This window comes from Onthophagus taurus, chromosome 6, assembly GCF_036711975.1.
Source record: "Onthophagus taurus isolate NC chromosome 6, IU_Otau_3.0, whole genome shotgun sequence".
NCBI classification, from domain to species: domain Eukaryota; kingdom Metazoa; phylum Arthropoda; class Insecta; order Coleoptera; family Scarabaeidae; genus Onthophagus; species Onthophagus taurus.
In genome coordinates this window covers 26,002,201-26,022,537 of record NC_091971.1, presented here as the reverse complement: position 1 = coordinate 26,022,537, position 20,337 = coordinate 26,002,201, and the positions used below count along the sequence as shown (strand labels likewise).

At 36.8% G+C, this 20,337-nt stretch overlaps 3 protein-coding genes across 5 annotated transcripts; 1 reads left to right on the top strand and 2 right to left on the bottom strand.

The window, feature by feature from the left end:
- The first annotated feature begins 6,921 nt into the window (after positions 1–6,921).
- Positions 6,922–10,904, top strand: LOC139430128 (uncharacterized). The gene is made up of 2 exons (XM_071196779.1): positions 6,922–7,630; positions 7,690–10,904. Exons 1-2 carry the CDS (start codon positions 7,072–7,074, stop codon positions 10,902–10,904), a joined length of 3,774 nt encoding a protein of 1,257 aa, XP_071052880.1. The 5' UTR covers positions 6,922–7,071.
- A 3,512-nt stretch (positions 10,905–14,416) lies between these two features.
- On the bottom strand, positions 14,417–17,469 carry LOC139430070 (uncharacterized). 3 transcript variants are annotated; one of them, XM_071196689.1, is made up of 3 exons: positions 17,130–17,469; positions 16,989–17,069; positions 14,417–16,928 (listed from the first exon to the last, which is right to left on the bottom strand). In XM_071196689.1, the coding sequence occupies exon 3, from the start codon at positions 16,791–16,793 to the stop codon at positions 15,636–15,638; it is 1,158 nt and encodes a 385-aa protein (XP_071052790.1). In that variant the 5' UTR covers positions 16,794–16,928; positions 16,989–17,069; positions 17,130–17,469; the 3' UTR covers positions 14,417–15,635. The 3 variants fall into 3 exon arrangements, with proteins under 3 accessions (XP_071052790.1, XP_071052789.1, XP_071052791.1); XM_071196688.1 differs by having other exon boundaries at positions 14,417–17,069; XM_071196690.1 differs by lacking the exon at positions 16,989–17,069.
- A 1,213-nt stretch (positions 17,470–18,682) lies between these two features.
- LOC139430127 (uncharacterized) lies at positions 18,683–19,945 on the bottom strand. Its single transcript, XM_071196778.1, has one exon. The coding sequence runs from the start codon at positions 19,943–19,945 to the stop codon at positions 18,683–18,685; it is 1,263 nt and encodes a 420-aa protein (XP_071052879.1).
- Between the last annotated feature and the right edge of the window lie 392 nt (positions 19,946–20,337).

Below are 20,337 nucleotides of genomic sequence, written 5' to 3'. Positions count from 1 at the left end.
AACTTTTACTACAAAAATTGTAGCAAATTGTACCCTTAACGTAATGGTCTGTAACATTTTTGCTCCCAGATGCATCAATATCGAGAATTTTTCAAAAATGTGTAAAATAGAAGAGTGTTGAAAAAAAACGGTATCCGGAGTATAATACAGAAAAACTTCTAGTACAAAAATTGTAGCAAATTGTACCCTTAACGTAATGGTCTGTAACAGTTTTGCTCTTAGATGCATCAGTGTGGAGAATTTTTCAAAAATGTGTAAAACAGAAGAGTGTTGAAAAAAAAAACGGTATCCGGAGCATAATACAGAAAAACTTTTACTACAATGATTGTAGCAAATTGTACCCTTAACGTAATGGTCTGTAACATTTTTGCTCCCAGATGCATCAGTGTGGAGAATTTTTCAAGAATGTGTAAAATAGAAGAGTGTTGAAAAAAAACGGTATCCGGAGCATAATACAGAAAAACTTTTACTACAAAAATTGTAGCAAATTGTACCCTTAACGTAATGTTCTGTAACATTTTTGCTCCCAGATGCATCAGTGTGGAGAATTTTTCAAGAATGTGTAAAATAGAAGAGTGTTGAAAAAAAAAACGATATCCGGAGCATAATACAGAAAAACTTTTACTACAAAAATTGTAGCAAATTGTACCCTTAACGTAATGGTCTGTAACATTTTTGCTCCCAGATGCATCAATATCGAGAATTTTTCAAAAATGTGTAAAATAGAAGAGTGTTGAAAAAAAACGGTATCCGGAGCATAATACAGAAAAACTTCTAGTACAAAAATTGTAGCGAATTGTACCCTTAACGTAATGGTCTGTAACAGTTCTGCTCTTAGATGCATCAGTGTGGAGAATTTTTCAAAAATGTGTAAAACAGAAGAGTGTTGAAAAAAAACGGTATCCGGAGCATAATACAGAAAAACTTTTACTACAAAGATTGTAGCAAATTGTACCCTTAACGTAATGGTCTGTAACATTTTTGCTCCCAGATGCATCAGTGTGGAGAATTTTTCAAGAATGTGTAAAATAGAAGAGTGTTGAAAAAAAACGGTATCCGGAGCATAATACAGAAAAACTTTTACTACAAAAATTGTAGCAAATTGTACCCTTAACGTAATGGTCTGTAACATTTTTGCTCCCAGATGCATCAGTGTGGAGAATTTTTCAAGAATGTGTAAAATAGAAGAGTGTTGAAAAAAAACGATATCCGGAGCATAATACAGAAAAACTTGTACTACAAAAATTGTAGCAAATTGTACCCGTAACGTAATGGTCTCTAACATTTTTGCTCCCAGATGCATCAGTGTGGAGAATTTTTCAAGAATGTGTAAAATAGAAGAGTGTTGAAAAAAAAAACGATATCCGGAGCATAATACAGAAAAACTTTTACTACAAAAATTGTAGCAAATTGTACCCTTAACGTAATGGTCTGTAACATTTTTGCTCCCAGATGCATCAATATCGAGAATTTTTCAAAAATGTGTAAAATAGAAGAGTGTTGAAAAAAAACGGTATCCGGAGTATAATACAGAAAAACTTCTAGTACAAAAATTGTAGCAAATTGTACCCTTAACGTAATGGTCTGTAACAGTTTTGCTCTTAGATGCATCAGTGTGGAGAATTTTTCAAAAATGTGTAAAACAGAAGAGTGTTGAAAAAAAAAAACGGTATCCGGAGCATAATACAGAAAAACTTTTACTACAATGATTGTAGCAAATTGTACCCTTAACGTAATGGTCTGTAACATTTTTGCTCCCAGATGCATCAGTGTGGAGAATTTTTCAAGAATGTGTAAAATAGAAGAGTGTTGAAAAAAAACGGTATCCGGAGCATAATACAGAAAAACTTTTACTACAAAAATTGTAGCAAATTGTACCCTTAACGTAATGTTCTGTAACATTTTTGCTCCCAGATGCATCAGTGTTCAGAATTTTTCAAGAATGTGTAAAATAGAAGAGTGTTGAAAAAAAACGGTGTCCGGAGCATAATACAGAAAAACTTGTACTACAAAAATTGTAGCAAATTGTACCCGTAACATAATGGTCTCTAACATTTTTGCTCCCAGATGCATCAGTGTGGAGAATTTTTCAAGAATGTGTAAAATAGAAGAGTGTTGAAAAAAACGGTATCCGGAGCATAATACAGAAAAACTTGTACTACAAAAATTGTAGCAAATTGTACCCGTAACGTAATGGTCTCTAACATTTTTGCTCCCAGATGCATCAGTGTGGAGAATTTTTCAAGAATGTGTAAAATAGAAGAGTGTTGAAAAAAAACGGTATCCGGAGCATAATACAGAAAAACTTGTACTATAAAAATTGTAGCAAATTGTACCCTTAACGTAATGGTCTGTAACATTTTTGCTCCCAGAAGCATCAATATCGAGAATTTTTCAAGAATATGTAAAATAGAAGAGTGTTGAAAAAAAACGGTATCCGGAGCATAATACAGAAAAACTTGTACTACAAAAATTGTAGCAAATTGTACCCGTAACGTAATGATCTCTAACATTTTTGCTCCCAGATGCATCAGTGTGGAGAATTTTTCAAGAATGTGTAAAATAGAAGAGTGTTGAAAAAAAACGATATCCGGAGCATAATACAGAAAAACTTGTACTACAAAAATTGTAGCAAATTGTACCCGTAACGTAATGGTCTCTAACATTTTTGCTCCCAGATGCATCAGTGTGGAGAATTTTTCAAGAATGTGTAAAATAGAAGAGTGTTGAAAAAAAAAACGATATCCAGAGCATAATACAGAAAAACTTTTACTACAAAAATTGTAGCAAATTGTACCCTTAACGTAATGGTCTGTAACATTTTTGCTCCCAGATGCATCAATATCGAGAATTTTTCAAAAATGTGTAAAATAGAAGAGTGTTGAAAAAAAACGGTATCCGGAGTATAATACAGAAAAACTTCTAGTACAAAAATTGTAGCAAATTGTACCCTTAACGTAATGGTCTGTAACAGTTTTGCTCTTAGATGCATCAGTGTGGAGAATTTTTCAAAAATGTGTAAAACAGAAGAGTGTTGAAAAAAAAAACGGTATCCGGAGCATAATACAGAAAAACTTTTACTACAATGATTGTAGCAAATTGTACCCTTAACGTAATGGTCTGTAACATTTTTGCTCCCAGATGCATCAGTGTGGAGAATTTTTCAAGAATGTGTAAAATAGAAGAGTGTTGAAAAAAAACGGTATCCGGAGCATAATACAGAAAAACTTTTACTACAAAAATTGTAGCAAATTGTACCCTTAACGTAATGTTCTGTAACATTTTTGCTCCCAGATGCATCAGTGTGGAGAATTTTTCAAGAATGTGTAAAATAGAAGAGTGTTGAAAAAAAACGGTGTCCGGAGCATAATACAGAAAAACTTGTACTACAAAAATTGTAGCAAATTGTACCCGTAACATAATGGTCTCTAACATTTTTGCTCCCAGATGCATCAGTGTGGAGAATTTTTCAAGAATGTGTAAAATAGATGAGTGTTGAAAAAAAACGGTATCCGGAGCATAATACAGAAAAACTTGTACTACAAAAATTGTAGCAAATTGTACCCGTAACGTAATGGTCTCTAACATTTTTGCTCCCAGATGCATCAGTGTGGAGAATTTTTCAAGAATGTGTAAAATAGAAGAGTGTTGAAAAAAAACGGTATCCGGAGCATAATACAGAAAAACTTGTACTATAAAAATTGTAGCAAATTGTACCCTTAACGTAATGGTCTGTAACATTTTTGCTCCCAGATGCATCAATATCGAGAATTTTTCAAGAATGTGTAAAATAGAAGTGTGTTGAAAAAAAACGGTATCCGGAGCATAATACAGAAAAACTTGTACTACAAAAATTGTAGCAAATTGTACCCGTAACGTAATGGTCTCTAACATTTTTGCTCCCAGATGCATCAGTGTGGAGAATTTTTCAAGAATGTGTAAAATAGAAGAGTGTTGAAAAAAAAACGATATCCGGAGCATAATACAGAAAAACTTTTACTACAAAAATTGTAGCAAATTGTACCCTTAACGTAATGGTCTGTAACATTTTTGCTCCCAGATGCATCAATATCGAGAATTTTTCAAGAATGTGTAAAATAGAAGAATGTTGAAAAAAAACGGTATCCGGAGCATAATACAGAAAAACTTGTAGTACAAAAATTGTAGCAAATTGTACCCTTAACGTAATGGTCTGTAACATTTTTGCTCCCAGAAGCATCAATATCGAGAATTTTTCAAGAATATGTAAAATAGAAGAGTGTTGAAAAAAAACGGTATCCGGAGCATAATACAGAAAAACTTGTACTACAAAAATTGTAGCAAATTGTACCCGTAACGTAATGGTCTCTAACATTTTTGCTCCCAGATGCATCAGTGTGGAGAATTTTTCAAGAATGTGTAAAATAGAAGAGTGTTGAAAAAAAACGATATCCGGAGCATAATACAGAAAAACTTTTACTACAAAAATTGTAGCAAATTGTACCCTTAACGTAATGGTCTGTAACATTTTTGCTCCCAGATGCATCAATATCGAGAATTTTTCAAGAATGTGTAAAATAGAAGAATGTTGAAAAAAAACGGTATCCGGAGCATAATACAGAAAAACTTGTAGTACAAAAATTGTAGCAAATTGTACCCTTAACGTAATGGTCTGTAACATTTTTGCTCCCAGAAGCATCAATATCGAGAATTTTTCAAGAATATGTAAAATAGAAGAGTGTTGAAAAAAAACGGTATCCGGAGCATAATACAGAAAAACTTGTACTACAAAAATTGTAGCAAATTGTACCCGTAACGTAATGGTCTCTAACATTTTTGCTCCCAGATGCATCAGTGTGGAGAATTTTTCAAGAATGTGTAAAATAGAAGAGTGTTGAAGAAAAACGGTATCCGGAGCATAATACAGAAAAACTTGTACTACAAAAATTGTAGCAAATTGTACCCGTAACGTAATGGTCTGTAACATTTTTGCTCCCAGATGCATCAGTGTGGAGAATTTTTCAAGAATGTGTAAAATAGAAGAGTGTTGAAAAAAACTATATCCGGAGCATAATACAGAAAAACTTTTACTACAAAAATTGTAGCAAATTGTACCCTTAACGTAATGGTCTGTAACATTTTTGCTCCCAGATGCATCAATATCGAGAATTTTTCAAGAATGTGTAAAATAGAAGAGTGTTGAAAAAAAACGGTATCCGGAGCATAATACAGAAAAACTTGTACAACAAAAATTGTAGCAAATTGTACCCGTAACGTAATGGTCTGTAACATTTTTGCTCCCAGATGCATCAGTGTGGAGAATTTTTCAAGAATGTGTAAAATAGAAGAGTGTTGAAGAAAAACGGTATCCGGAGCATAATACAGAAAAACTTGTACTACAAAAATTGTAGCAAATTGTACCCTTAATGTAATGGTCTGTAACATTTCTGCTCCCAGATGCGTCAATATCGAGAATTTTTCAAGAATGTGTAAAATAGAAGAGTGTTGAAAAAAAACGGTATCCGGAGCATAATACAGAAAAACTTGTACTACAAAAATTGTAGCAAATTGTACCCTTAACGTAATGGTCTGTAACATTTTTGCTCCCAGATGCATCAATATCGAGAATTTTTCAAGAATGTGTAAAATAGAAGAGTGTTGAAAAAAAACGGTATCCGGAGCATAATACAGAAAAACTTGTACTACAAAAATTGTAGCAAATTGTACCCGTAACGTAATGGTCTCTAACATTTTTGCTCCCAGAAGCATCAATATCGAGAATTTTTCAAGAATATGTAAAATAGAAGAGTGTTGAAAAAAAACGGTATCCGGAGCATAATACAGAAAAACTTGTACTACAAAAATTGTAGCAAATTGTACCCGTAACGTAATGGTCTCTAACATTTTTGCTCCCAGAAGCATCAATATCGAGAATTTTTCAAGAATATGTAAAATAGAAGAGTGTTGAAAAAAAACGGTATCCGGAGCATAATACAGAAAAACTTGTACTACAAAAATTGTAGCAAATTGTACCCTTAACGTAATGGTCTGTAACATTTCTGCTCCCAGATGCGTCAATATCGAGAATTTTTCAAGAATGTGTAAAATAGAAGAGTGTTGAAAAAAAACGGTATCCGGAGCATAATACAGAAAAACTTGTACTACAAAAATTGTAGCAAATTGTACCCGTAACGTAATGGTCTCTAACATTTTTGCTCCCAGATGCATCAGTGTGGAGAATTTTTCAAGAATGTGTAAAATAGAAGAGTGTTGAAAAAAAGCGATATCCGGAGCATAATACAGAAAAACTTTTACTACAAAAATTGTAGCAAATTGTACCCTTAACGTAATGGTCTGTAAGATTTTTGCCCCCAGATGCATCAATATCGAGAATTTTTCAAGAATGTGTAAAATAGAAGAGTGTTGAAAAAAAACGGTATCCGGAGCATAATACAGAAAAACTTGTACTACAAAAATTGTAGCAAATTGTACCCGTAACGTAATGGTCTCTAACATTTTTGCTCCCAGATGCATCAGTGTGGAGAATTTTTCAAGAATGTGTAAAATAGAAGAGTGTTGAAAAAAAACGATATCCGGAGCATAATACAGAAAAACTTTTACTACAAAAATTGTAGCAAATTGTACCCTTAAAGTAGATAAAAGCCGATTCTAGAACCTCCTCTCAGAACCTCAGGTCAAGGCCAAGGCCAAGGTCACGTTGAGTGACCATGACCTTGACCTTGCCCTGAGGTTCTGGGAGGAGGTTCCAGAATCGGCTATTGCAAAGGGGGTCGTTGACCAGTAACCTTGACCTAAACAATGACCTTTACTTTGAGCTCACCTCAGGTCAAGATCACGTTTAGTGACCATGACCTTGATCAGTAACCTTGACCTGAACAATGACCTTTACTTTGACCTCAACGGAGACCTTGAAATCAACCTTAATTGTGACCATGACATTGACCTTGTACGTGACCTGAAATGAAGGTTACACGACGTGAGTTCATTGAAAACCCCACTTCGGAGGAGGTATGCTTTAAATAGCAGATAGAAAATCGTGTTCAACAGTATTGAAGTAAGAGTGTTGTGAACATGTTGACCTGCGACGTGTGTTACAAAGAGTTTACTAGACCAGATAATCTTGTGAGACATCAACGCACAGCATGTATTGGGAAACGTCGAAAGGTGGAAGAGGATCAACAAGGAGATGTTATAGTGTGTGAAATATGTGATGAACACGTAACCAGACAATGTTATTCCTCACATCTGCGCAGCAACAAACATAAACAGAAAGCCTTCGTAATAATAGATGATGGTGTAGAAAAAATAGATTCGATATTTGGAGATAAAATATGTAGTTTTAGAGTGAGCGATCATGAACGGAAGTACGTAGACATGAAGGAATTCAGTAACCGAATTAGAGAAAAAGTTATCAGTTTGATACAGTCCGTGAGGAATGTAAATGGTAGTTTAAAAGTGAATACGGAAATTTTTGGATTGTATTTCATAAATACGAAGGAAGAAGTGGAAATCAAATCATTCAACACAAAAAATAAAATTATAACAGTAGCCGTAGACTTGTACCAAACATACGAGGACCTTATGGACGAGATTATGGTGAAAATGTCGGAATTCCAAGAACGGGACTCAGGTAAGAGTATAAGAATAGAAAAGTAGTAAAATGCGAAACTAAAGGCGTTAATACTGCAGGTTGGACCTTGTTGGAAATATTATATCTTGAGGTGAACTGTAACAAGTTTAATCCTACAAGAGCATCGAGCTACATCGACTTACCGACATCCATAAAAGGGAAGAGAGCGGTAATAAACGTGCAAAATAACGATAATAAGTGCTTTGCTTGGGCACTGATATCCGCGCTGTACCAACCCACAGGTTTACCGCAAAGAATATCATCATACCCAGATTATAGGGAAACAGAATTAAAGTTTGACTGCGTAACATTCCCAGTACCCATCAGAGACATACCAAAATTTGAGGAAGAAAATAACATTTCAATTAACGTCTATGGTATAAATTCTTGGTATAATGGAGAGAAAATGGTAGATGATATTGTAACTGTATGTATATGTAAACAGAAACGGGAGCGTCATGTAAACTTATTAGTAGTCAGCGACAATTTCGGGAATAACCACTATTGTTGGATAAAAAACTTATCTCGACTGATAAATACACAATCATCGACTCATGAACATCAAAGATATATTTGTGAGGGTTGTTTGCAATACTTTTCAACTGAAGACAAGTTGGTACGACATCAGATGGATGACTGTAAAAAAGTGAAAGCAACAGTACCAAGCGAACAAATAAAAGTGAATAAGTTCGGACATCTAGAAAAGGAAAATGTTTTACAATTTGAAGGATTTGAAAAAAAAATGAAAGTTCCGTTTGTGGTGTACGCCGATTTCGAGGCGATTCTGAAACCCTTAACGCCCGAAGAAGGAAAAGTTTACGATGATAATAAACCATATACGGCCCGATGTTTTGAACACGAACCATACGCGTTTGCGTACTACATTAAGTGTGCTTACGATGATAACTTATCGAAATTCCGAATATACCGAGGGCGAAACGCTGCTCTGGAATTTATTATAAGATTGGAGAAGGATGTAATAGAGATCTATAAACAACATTTGAGGCAAACAAAGGATATGATACCGCTAAGCTGTCTGGACCAATTTGTACATGAACTGAGTTCCGTATGTCACATTTGTGATAAACCAATAAACAAAGAAGAGAAAGTGTGTGATCACGATCACTTGACAGGATTGTATAGGGGTCCTGCGCATTCCGTCTGCAATATAAATTATAAATTACCGATGTTTATCCCTGTGTTTTTCCACAACCTGTCGAATTACGATGCCCACATGTTTGTGAAAAGTATTGCCCTAAACAAGGAGGAAGTAGAGGTGATAGCACAAAACAAAGAAAAATATATTTCTTTTTCCAAAAAAATAGTTGTCGGAGAAACAACCGATAACAAGGGAAAGAAACGCAAAGTGTTTATGAAAATAAGATTCGTCGACTCGTTTAGATTTATGGCGAGTTCTTTGGAAAAGTTGGTTTCATATTTGGATGATAAGGATTGTGTGGAAGTGAAAAAAAAATTCAAAGACTCTGAAGAATTTAGATTGATGCGCCAGAAAGGTGTATTTCCATATTCGTTCGTAGATTCGTTTGAAAAGTTGGAGTATAGTAAATTGCCTGATCATACACAGTTTTACGACATATTGAGTTCAAGTAATATTTCAAAGGAACAATACTCTAGAGCACAGACTGTATGGAATAAATTTAAGTGTACAACGTTGGGAGAATACAGTGACCTGTATTTGACGTCAGATGTGTTAATGTTGACTGACGTCTTTGAAAATTTCAGGACAATATCTTTGGAGAATTACAATCTGGATCCTTGCCATTATTATACTGCGCCCGGGTTTGGGTGGGATGCTCTGTTAAAAATGACAGGTGTAAAATTAGAATTGTTATCAGACATTGACATGTTACACTTTTTTAAGAAAGGAATTAGAGGCGGTCTCTGTATGTGTGTAAAACGATCTGCAATAGCAAACAACAAGTTCCTTGACGATTTTAACCCGGAAAAACCATCATCATATATTCTATACTTGGACGCTACCAATTTGTATGGGTATGCAATGAGTTGTAAATTACCAACAGGCGGTTTTCGATGGTTGTCGAACCAAGAAATAGCAGATATAGATGTGGAGTGTTTAGATGATGAACACCTTGGTTATGTCTTTGAAGTGGATTTGGAGTATCCCGAAAGGTTACACAACCAGCATGATGATCTACCGTTTTGTCCCGAAAACATAATCGCTCCCGGATCGAAGCATCCTAAGTTGATTGCGAACTTACAAAATAAATCGAAATACATAATTCACTATGTAAACCTACGTGAATGTGTGAAAAAAGGTCTTAAGCTAACCAAAATACACCGTGCATTGCAATTTCAACAATCGCCGTGGATGAAACCATATATCGATTTTAACTCTGAGAAACGAATGAATGCTACGAATGAATTTGGGAAAAATCATTATAAACAAATGAATAATATCGTGTATGGGAAAACGATGGAAAATGTTGAAAATAGAGTCGATATACGATTAGTGTCACATTGGGAGAATCGTTACAGGAGACCCGGTGCAGAAGCTCTTATCGCAAAGCCGACTTTCAAGTCATCGAAAATTTTCTGCCATAATTTGGCAGCCATTGAAATGCAGAAGGTGGAGGTCAAATATAACAAACCTCTGTATGTAGGGTTTAGCGTACTGGAATTGTCGAAAGCGGTCATTTATAACTTTTTTTATAATTTTTTAAAAGAGAAATATGGTGAAAACGTATTATTGTTATATACAGATACGGATTCGTTAATTCTCGAAATATTTACTGAGAATGTATACCAGGATATCAAAGAAAATATAGAGATGTTCGATACCTCTAATTACAAGTTAAACAACAGACATAATATTCCTCCAGGGCCGCCGATAGTTGGAAAAATGAAAGATGAGTACCCAAATACGATATTAACATCGTTTTATGGTACAGGAGCTAAAGCTTATTGTATTAACACTTTGGAAGGAGTTGTCAAGCGTGCCAAGGGTGTGAAAAAGTATGTTATCGATAAAAACTTAAGTGTTTCAGAATATAAACGGATTATCGAAGATGGAGGTTCTGTGCGAAAAAAGATGTATGTCTTTCGCTCCTCCTATCACACGATGTATACAGAACTAAAGAATAAAGTGGCGCTCTCTGCACATGACGATAAACGTTACGTGATGGAGGATGGATGTCATACGTTAGCTTGGGGAAACTATCTTATTGAAGATCTACGCAGGGAAGATCTTTTGGACAACTTATTGGAGTTGTTAAACGTAAACATGTATGGCTAGTTAAATTGCGATCAGTTAATTTGTAAAAAAAAAAAAATACTTGCTTGTATCACAAAACTTGTATATAAAGTAGAAAGTAGGTTGTTAAAAAGGTTACTTGAAATAAAATCAACGAAATTAAAAAAAAAAGTTTTTTATTTTCTTAGTGTAAAAATTATAATACATCCTTTTTTGCAATCCAAGAATTATGAGAGCTATCCATTCCCAACCATTTCACTCGGACTTTATTTCCTTTTCGACGAAGAACTTTTTCAATTAAAAATACATCCGGGTGTTTCACACGTTGTAATTCTTCGTCGTAAAATGCTCCAAGAATGGGTTCTCCTCTACCATCTTTAATAAGGTAAGTCCTGGGATTAGTATTTTGAACTGTCGCTATGGTGAAAATTTCATTGGACCAAGTTGGTTGGTAACCTTTAGCAAAAGCGTGTCTGTACTTGCTAATTCGCACGTGTTCCCCCACATTAAATTTATGGTGGTTGGGGTCGACAACTTTAATGGAATTGTATACAGTATTTAACAGAGCAGATTCATTTCGTCGATTAACAGCTGAAGGTTTCATGTGAATGGTGCGATGTATTGTGTTGTTGTAAGATTTTAGTAATTTGGGTAGTAAGTCTAACCAGCGATAATTTCCTTGCATACTAAATTCTTTCCACATTTTATTTTTTAGGGTTCTATTAAACCGTTCGATAATCGAGCTTTTTAAAGTGGAATAGGTGCTGTAATGATTAATGTTAAGTTGTTCCATTAATTTTTGAAAATCGCTATTGTAAAACTCTTTCCCATTATCGGTTTGTAAGTTGCTCGGAGTAATATTCTTTTTACTATGCAAAATGTCCTTCATAGCTTGAGTAACCTCTTTCCCAGTTTTGGTTTTGAGTGGTAAGGCCCATGCGTATTTTGAAAAAGCGTTGATAACAGTCAGTATATACTTGTAACCTTTATTGACCGACGCATATGGGATCATTTCAACCAAATCAGCTTGATAAAGATCCAATAGTCCGTGAAGCAGAACGCGGCGTCGCCGATAATGTCGTCTCGCAGGTGCATGTAGTTCGTTAACGAGATCTCGCTTAACACTAACCATTACTCTACAACCCCTTCAATCAACAACTCTACAAGAAAAGGTAGTCCTCCTATCGGTGCATTATTTTTACACTTAATGGTATCTCCGCGTTTGAGTTGAACTCCCTGGAGCGACTTAATAACGATATCGTTAACAAGTAACTGAACATGAGCGGACTTTACAACATCTTTTATCATACCTTCGTAGAAAGAATTGATGTAATCCGTAATTCCACTTTTGTTTGTGATTTTATAAAGTTTTGTTTTTGGATCAACATCTCCATCACCACGTAAAGTTAAAATAAATGTTGATGAAGGTTGTAGAACTTCGGATCTTGCTATGTGGTTCTGTATAACATGGTGGTGAACATGCTTACCAAATTTATCGATAGATGTAGAACCATGTTCACCAAAACGGTTTAAAGGCATATTGGCTTCTGAAGCGTCACAGAAACAGAAAAAAGTTTATATACCCTTAACGAATGACTTGCGCTTCCCGTAATTCCTCTATGAGGGATATAATTTCGTTATGATGAGCAGTATGACCTGCTGCTTCGGAAGCAAGTAGTAAACGCAACCGATCAACTAATTCGTTCACGTCGTCCCAGTATTCGTACTCTTTAATTGCAGCAGGTACTAACAACTTATTTAAGTGACCTGATCCAGTTTTAGGTTTTGGCCAATATCGAGCCCAGTACACATTTGGTCTTTGACCCAAGGAAATTGGTTTGATTATGTTCACAAACTTTTCATTTTCATCATCAGTTATGATACTTTTTGAAGCGTCATAATCTCTTTTATGTACATTCGAACGTTGTAAGATATCTTTGTAATTTCTCGCATCTGGTAAAGTAAATTTACCCGGTTTATTTTTGAATAACAACTCGTATAACCCCGGTGTTCCTGTATAAGTAAATTCACCCACCAAAATGTTTTTCCCGTCAAACGTTATTGGTTGATTTGCGATATACAATCCATCGGTAAGTGCACGAACACCGTAAGTTTGATCGAACTCGTTATTTACATCTACTGTTAAACCCGTAACATAGGTACGTGGTAAGGGGTCCAGCTGCCCTAAAGCTTCTCTAATAACTGTCTGTTCCATCATTCCCTCCATATTCTCTTTCATGCGCGCCAACTGCTCCCTAGCGTCCCGCTCGTAGACATCTAAAGATGTGTCTGACTCACGAACAGAAAACTCAGGTGTAGTATCTCGACCCTCGAACACCTCTTCGTCGCTGAGAAATTGCGGACTCCGTGCGAGTTCCGGTGAAACATCCATGCTAGCTCCCGGTTTAATGGGTGTTGACGTAACTCTACGTTTAGGTTTCACTCTAGGAGTTTCCAGTTTAAGTCCTTTAGAAGGTTTCTGCAAGTCAGCCAGTAAGGCTGAGATATCTGGTGACTGCTCCTTTTTCGGGGTAAATAAATCACGTTTTATCCCGAATTTATTGTCGAGCGCTAATAAATTGACAGTTTGTAATTTTTTGGAAATATCTGTCAGAGGTTCTTTCAGTGGAGCGAGTTGAGCTTCGGCAATGGACTGCTTCTGTTTTATATCTCCTTTCAAAGTGCGTATTTTATGTTTAACATCTTCTCGCGCAGCTATTAACTGTTGTGCAACATTACGATTCATAGTTCAACGTGATAGTGTAATGATCGCACAGAGACTGAGCATGCAGTCGTAAAGTCAATGGTTTTACAGTATAATGTACTCATCGAAACCTTTCCGATAGCGTCCGTTATTTTTATCGCAATCTAAATCAATAACTAATATACCGTGCGGTGTATCCCAACAAGTTCGACAAATTCTGACAAAATCATCCCACGTAATGTCCCCTAGCAAATGATCGTTGTAAATATGTTTCAAGTTAGTGAGATCTTGTTTAAATAAAACTAAAAGGTTGCAATTGTCACGTAAAAGCTGCTTGGAAATGGCGCTATAACTTTGAGCGAGTAAAAAAGTATCAACGTTTCTATGACGACCGTATGAAAAATATTCCTTGATAATCTGTTGCTCTGTAGGAGCAATATCATCAAAAATAATAATTGAATATTCTTTCACCTTTGACGGTGGTAGAAATCGTCCGACATCTGAGTATTCATAATAGCCGCAAGAGCGGATAGGTTTAAGTAATTGTCGTAGAAATTCGTATTTGATTTGGTAGAGTGAATTAGAGCACAAATATACATTCAAAAAGCGCAACCCGTTGAGAGCTGTCAATAAAGTTAACATTACGTTTGTTTTTCCGGCACCCGAAGAACCAATTATCAAACCACGTTTACATTCCCCACCAAATAATTCGCTATGTCGTTTAAATTTATTTGCAGCGAAGTCGTTATGAAGATTACAGATTGGTAGTGTTAAAGGTTGGCTAACAAACTTAACGTCTTCAACCATGTTGACGGGTGATACTTGAACGGGAGATTAACAAGAAATGAAGTCGTAGTAGAAAACAATGTTTATTTTATCATAAAATGTAGCATACAAAAAATTTCAGCAGATTATTTATTATCATTGTTTCAAAATAATGGTTTACAACACTAAACTGTTAACATTGAGTTTGAAAGTTATTTAAAGCGTGCGTAATATTACACAATATTTATTTTACAATAAGACGTGGTATACATAAATTTACAAAATTATTTATTATCATGATTTCAAAAGTATCTGTATGGTTGATGTAGTAGAACCACCAGTGGGTTATTCACATACAGATGTTATGTGATTAAACAAAATAAAGCAGTGTAAGTCACAGTACAATTTACACTACTTAGTATTAAATTAACAATAAGTAGATACGGTAAATATTCAAATAAGTAATTAATAATACATATTAACAAAAGCATGGGAGCGGTAACAATAAGTAGATACGGTAAATATTCAAATAAATAATTAATAATACATATAAACAAAAGCATGGGAGCGGAAAAGGTGAAAAGGAAGCGAACTTGTTGTCATATCATCAATTCGAACGATTTTCAGTATCATACAAGGATGGTGTACAAATTTGAAAAAACCACCTACAACATATTAGTTGCTGAGACATCCCTCCGACAATTCCTCAGTACTTTGATCCTCCTCAAGTTGTGGTTTAAAACAGACTCGAAACAAAGACACACGACAACACATCGCACACCAATATTTTTTATTTAAAATAATAGTCTGCAATCGTTCAGAAGATGCATACTTTATTTTCGAGCGCAATTTCACACGACAATCCAGTTGTAAAACGTTCGTTATACTAATATGGTGTAGGCGGCGTCGACAACGATAGCAAAGGTTGCCCAAATGTGATTCATAAAAAACATACCTTGCTTGATACTGAAGACCCACTCCGAAAGTTGAACTCCAATCAACCAGAGAACCGTGGAACAACTTATGTACGGTGCCTTGCGACATTTTCTTTCCAAAGCGTTCCACGGTGGGGAAGCAAACCTCCCCAAGATTGATTCGATCGCCCTTTCGGGATATTCGACGCCAGAAGCATATGTCCCAGCTGTACATTACGTTTAGTAGTAGAGTCTTTGGTAAAACATCTACTAACCGCAACGTACAGTCTTTACGGGAAATCGTCGAATTAACGCTCTCCATAGCCAACTCCTGCAACGTTAACACTGCAAGAGACAAAAAAACTGAACGAGCTTCAAAAAAAAACGCTATTAACCGTTGTCAGGCAGCAGCCTGAGAAGGGACTTATACAGGTTAATTTTGGTGTTGTACATGTTAAGGATGTTTGAAGAAGCAGCAAAGCAGACGGTGGGATTCTGGTTTACTGCATTCAACGCGTTCACGAAGTGGCGCTTATGATGTTCCAAAGTCGTCACTTTGGTTTGCAATTGAGGTTTCAAGCCCAAGATGAAAAAATCCTCTTGGGACAAAAGACTGCTTGCCAAGTTGGTTGTTGAATGCAGAAACGCATCAACCCATGGGTCGGGATGTGCGGTATTTACAGCTGGAAGATTTTGCCTCTGCGGGATAGTAGGGATAGGTAAAGGTGGTGGGAACACCACATTTTGTGGTGGGATAGTTGTGATAGTTGGCGGGCTGTCACGGATGTCGATGGTCACCTCTGGTGGAGATGTAACCACCGTTGCAGGTCTGGTTACTGTAGCGAGTGTAGGTACTCTTCGTGTGTTACGGGGAGGTTTGGCTAATGCGTTGCGCAGCAATCTACAGGAGTCTTGTGAAGCAGGAGAAGGGTTTGGGCGGGTAGTTTGTTTCACGCAACCCCTTGACAACAAGTTGACGCGTTTTTTTATACGGCGGGATGTGTACCGTATGGGTCCACTCGAGAAGACAGGCGAAACACATATCCTATCGGAGGGTTGGGATACGTCTTCCGTCGCTGGTACAGACGGTGCCGCAAGCACCTGGTTTTCAGCAGGTGCTTGACTTGTGACATCCGTATGTACAATATCTGGAAGTGGTTGTACCACGTCGGCCTGATTGGTAGCAGGTTCAGGTGGCACAACAACTTCCTGATATGTTCCTTCTTCTCGTATCTCCATACTGATGCGAGTTAAGCCGTAGGACGACAAGGTTGGACTGGTGGTAACAATCGCACCATTGTCGTTCCCTGGCTGTGACCGGAGCTCATTCATTATTTGCTCGTACAGTGGTGGGTCTGTAGTGAAATCCTGCATGGTACGACTCAAACCGTCAAAGTTGCCGCTGCAATATAATGGTAACGACGGTAGGCTTGACTCAACAACATTCGTACTGTCGTTATTGCGTGGCAGCACGGCAACCAGTGGGTCGGTCATACCATCGGTATTATCGCTTGCACGAGCGTGGCTGTTACCAATTAAGTGAAGCATAATGGGAAAGACTTCAAGGAATCAAAAGGGTTACAAAAAATTTGGATTATTTTATTAAAATTATACGTTCGCTCACGTCTGACAAGTTTGCAATCCGCTGAAGAACCACTTTTCTCAGCGTATAACAATTAATGTCTGAAATCATCACAAACATACATGAAGAAAACCGATAAAAATTGTATTGATGTAACTTACTTTTCAAATGGTTTTCTATCACGTCTGACAGGTTTGCAATGCGCTGAAGAACCACTTTTCTCAGCGTATAACAATTAATACCTGAAATCATCACAAACATACATGAAGAAAACCGATAAAAATTGTATTGATGTAACTTACTTTTCAAATGGTTTTCTAGCAGAAGGCGATTTCTTCGTGGTCGGAAAAACACAGTTTTTAACAAAATCTGTTATTATTGTAAACACACTTTTTAAGGAATTATCGTCTTTTGTACACTACTATATCACTCAGCGACTGCTGTACACGGAGTGAGGAGTAACCCACTTTCCACTACCTTTAAGTACGGGTTAGTGAACAGGTATTTGTCCGGTCAACTGTCTGGGAATGCGAGGTCGTTTAGGTCTTCTCCTTGTTATCGCCTGTGACTGAAGGGGAGGTCATACTGTCTGGGAATGCGAGGTTGTCCAGGTTTTCTCCTTGTTATCGCCTGTGGCCCAACGGGAGGTCATACTGTCTGAGAATGCGAGGTCGTTCGGACCTTATCTTCGCCCGTGACTCAAGGGGGGGGGAGGGGGAAGGGGAGGTGAAGAGGTTTCTTTAAATAAAACTCATCAATATGGATAAAAAAATAACATTTATTTCTTTTCTAACGTACATTTAATACAATGCATTTTAGGTGGTGGTGGTCCATCGAAATGAGTTTCCGCACAATCATTATTATAATGTTCAAGACACGGTAACTTCATTTGTAACATTTTCGATTGCTGGTAGGCGAACGGTAGTTGGGTCCAAATTCTTCGTAATTCCATAGATGGTACTTTATCGAAATAATACTGTGTTGGTAAATATTTTAAATCACGAGCTGGAATGTTCGCAAATGAGGCATCTTGTTCATATTTTTTCATTACGCTGTACACTTTCTTGGCAGATGTAAGTGGCCAACACCCAAACACAGTGAACACTTGTTCCATCGCAACCAGCTCTTAACTATCCCCCATTACGACTTGTCTCTGCTTTATAGTCACCGACTGTCTTTCGCATCCTTGTTTTGCACCCCCTCTTCGACAACTTCTTGTAAGTGGCGTACATTGGAAAGAGCGCACATACTTCTTCGTCGCGAGTGAAAAGCACAGCTCGGTATACCCATCTCAAGTTTATAGATACTACCTTCCAACGCAAATATCGGCGCGGAAATAATATGTCTTAAAAATTTAATTTTTTCAGGTCCTTTAACATACACTTTCTTGACATTCCGACACAGATATTTGACTATGGCGTCGAATTCCATTGGATGGATAAAACCAACTTTCCAGTCGATGCAATGATGATGTGTCATTAACCAGTTTGCAGTATTCCTATATTTAGATGGTAATGAAGCTATACTGCTACTCGGTTGAAAAACGTGGTGGGTTATGCATTTGTTACTATCACATGATGCTAATTCTTTAGGTACGAACTGATCTTCGTTGACCATGAAACCTTGTATATCGAGAATTATGTATTGAGTTTTATTTGAATACATCTTGCTTCCGTACATCAACACGATTATCCATACTATGCAGCCGTAGAAATCTGTCGCACAACTTATACTCTACGACTTTTTTTTGTTTACGCTGAATATAGAAGTCTCACATTTCGGATGATGAGCTACGGGTGCGATGCGGCTCAGGATCCGATCCAACTACACACTACCAACCCTTCTTTCCCCATACTCAAGTCATTTGTTTGACGATTTTTGTTAGTGGAGAATATTGAAACGCCTTATCATGTAAAACTAAACAGTATGCTGTGGTACCATCAGGAATCGGATTTTTTGTCGTAAATTCTATCCGTATTTCTACCCCACTTTTGTGTAGCGCTTCTGCTTGATATGTACAATCAATTCCAATCAGTGGATAATTTTCAATAAATTGTTTCGGAGTGAGTAATGGTTCTCCTTCCTTCCCATAGTAGGACTTTTGAAAGCGTGTATACATGTCATATAACACTGCGACACGATTACTATCAAAGTCCACGTTCAGATTATCGTATGGGTAGCGTTCACCGTTTAGGAATACCGTCAAATTGGTGAGTTTTACATTATCAAAGGTTGCCATGTTCGCCAACTGTTTTCCTTTCTTCTTTGTTTGAAACCCAATTATTATAAATCTAGGTGTTTCCAACTGCGGAGCTGTTTTCACAGCCCATGAATGCTTTGTTGTTTGAGGTAAAGAAGGATATTCATGTACTTCCCAACTGCGAAAAGGTATTTGCAGATCAATATTTCGTCCTGCTATTTTTGTTAGAGCTAATTGTTCTCGTAAGCCTACGGCTAGATGGGGCATTCTCCACACAACTTTATCGATTTTTAACTGTAACGGTTCTTCTACCGTATTCACAAGCACATCATTATCATCATTATTACGAATTAACACTAGCTCTTGTCTCACATTCATCACAATTGTTTTAAAATCTTCAGCAAACCCTATTAATGTCTTTAGCGGTACACTCAATCCAAAATTTCCATTTTTATCCATTATTGCATCCGTTACAGGGGATGTTGGGACCACTTGACCTAGCAGATCCTCGCCCATGTTCCAACCTGCGTTCGCCAACTTTATTATATCGTGAGGGGTATACGAAAAGTATCCTTTCATACATGATGTTAACCCCACGTTTCTCACTCCATCTATTTGAACACCATTTATAAGATAGCGAATATCACTGAACATAAACGCTACAGGATTATTTATCAATTTTGCAGTTGCACTAGCATCTTTTGTTGCTTTACCACTCGCATCCAGTTTACGTACGCTCCCTTCCACATACAAAAAACTTTCATGAGGCAATGTGTAATTGTCTATTTCGGGTATGCCTATACGAATTTCATCATTGTTACCGAAGCTAGTAGAACCAAACGGTTGATGGGAATGATATTCGTAACTTACAATCGAGTTATCTACTTTTATTTTCTCCGTGACGTTTAAGGACTCCATTTATAGTAGTTGAAAACCTAAGTTGCTTAAATACTGACGATTGACGCGTGTTAACTGGGTAGTTGATTTTCGCTTACTGTTAGGTTTTACATCCTTTCGTACCGTTTTATACATTACTCTATCACCCAGATTTTCCTGTGCTTTTCTTCGAACGTCGTACACTATACCCATATTAAATACCCTACTACTCACACCGATTTCAAGTGCACTCTCACGGTCACTTCTTCGTCTCTGAAGTTTACCAACTGACCGTCCTGATCAAGTATGCGTACTATTAATGTACTAATCACGTTCGTTGTAACAGGTAAGTAAATCGGTTGTTGCGGAGCTTCTATTATTTTAAAACCAGCCGGTACGTTCGGGAAGAAATGATACAACACGTGCATGGGTTG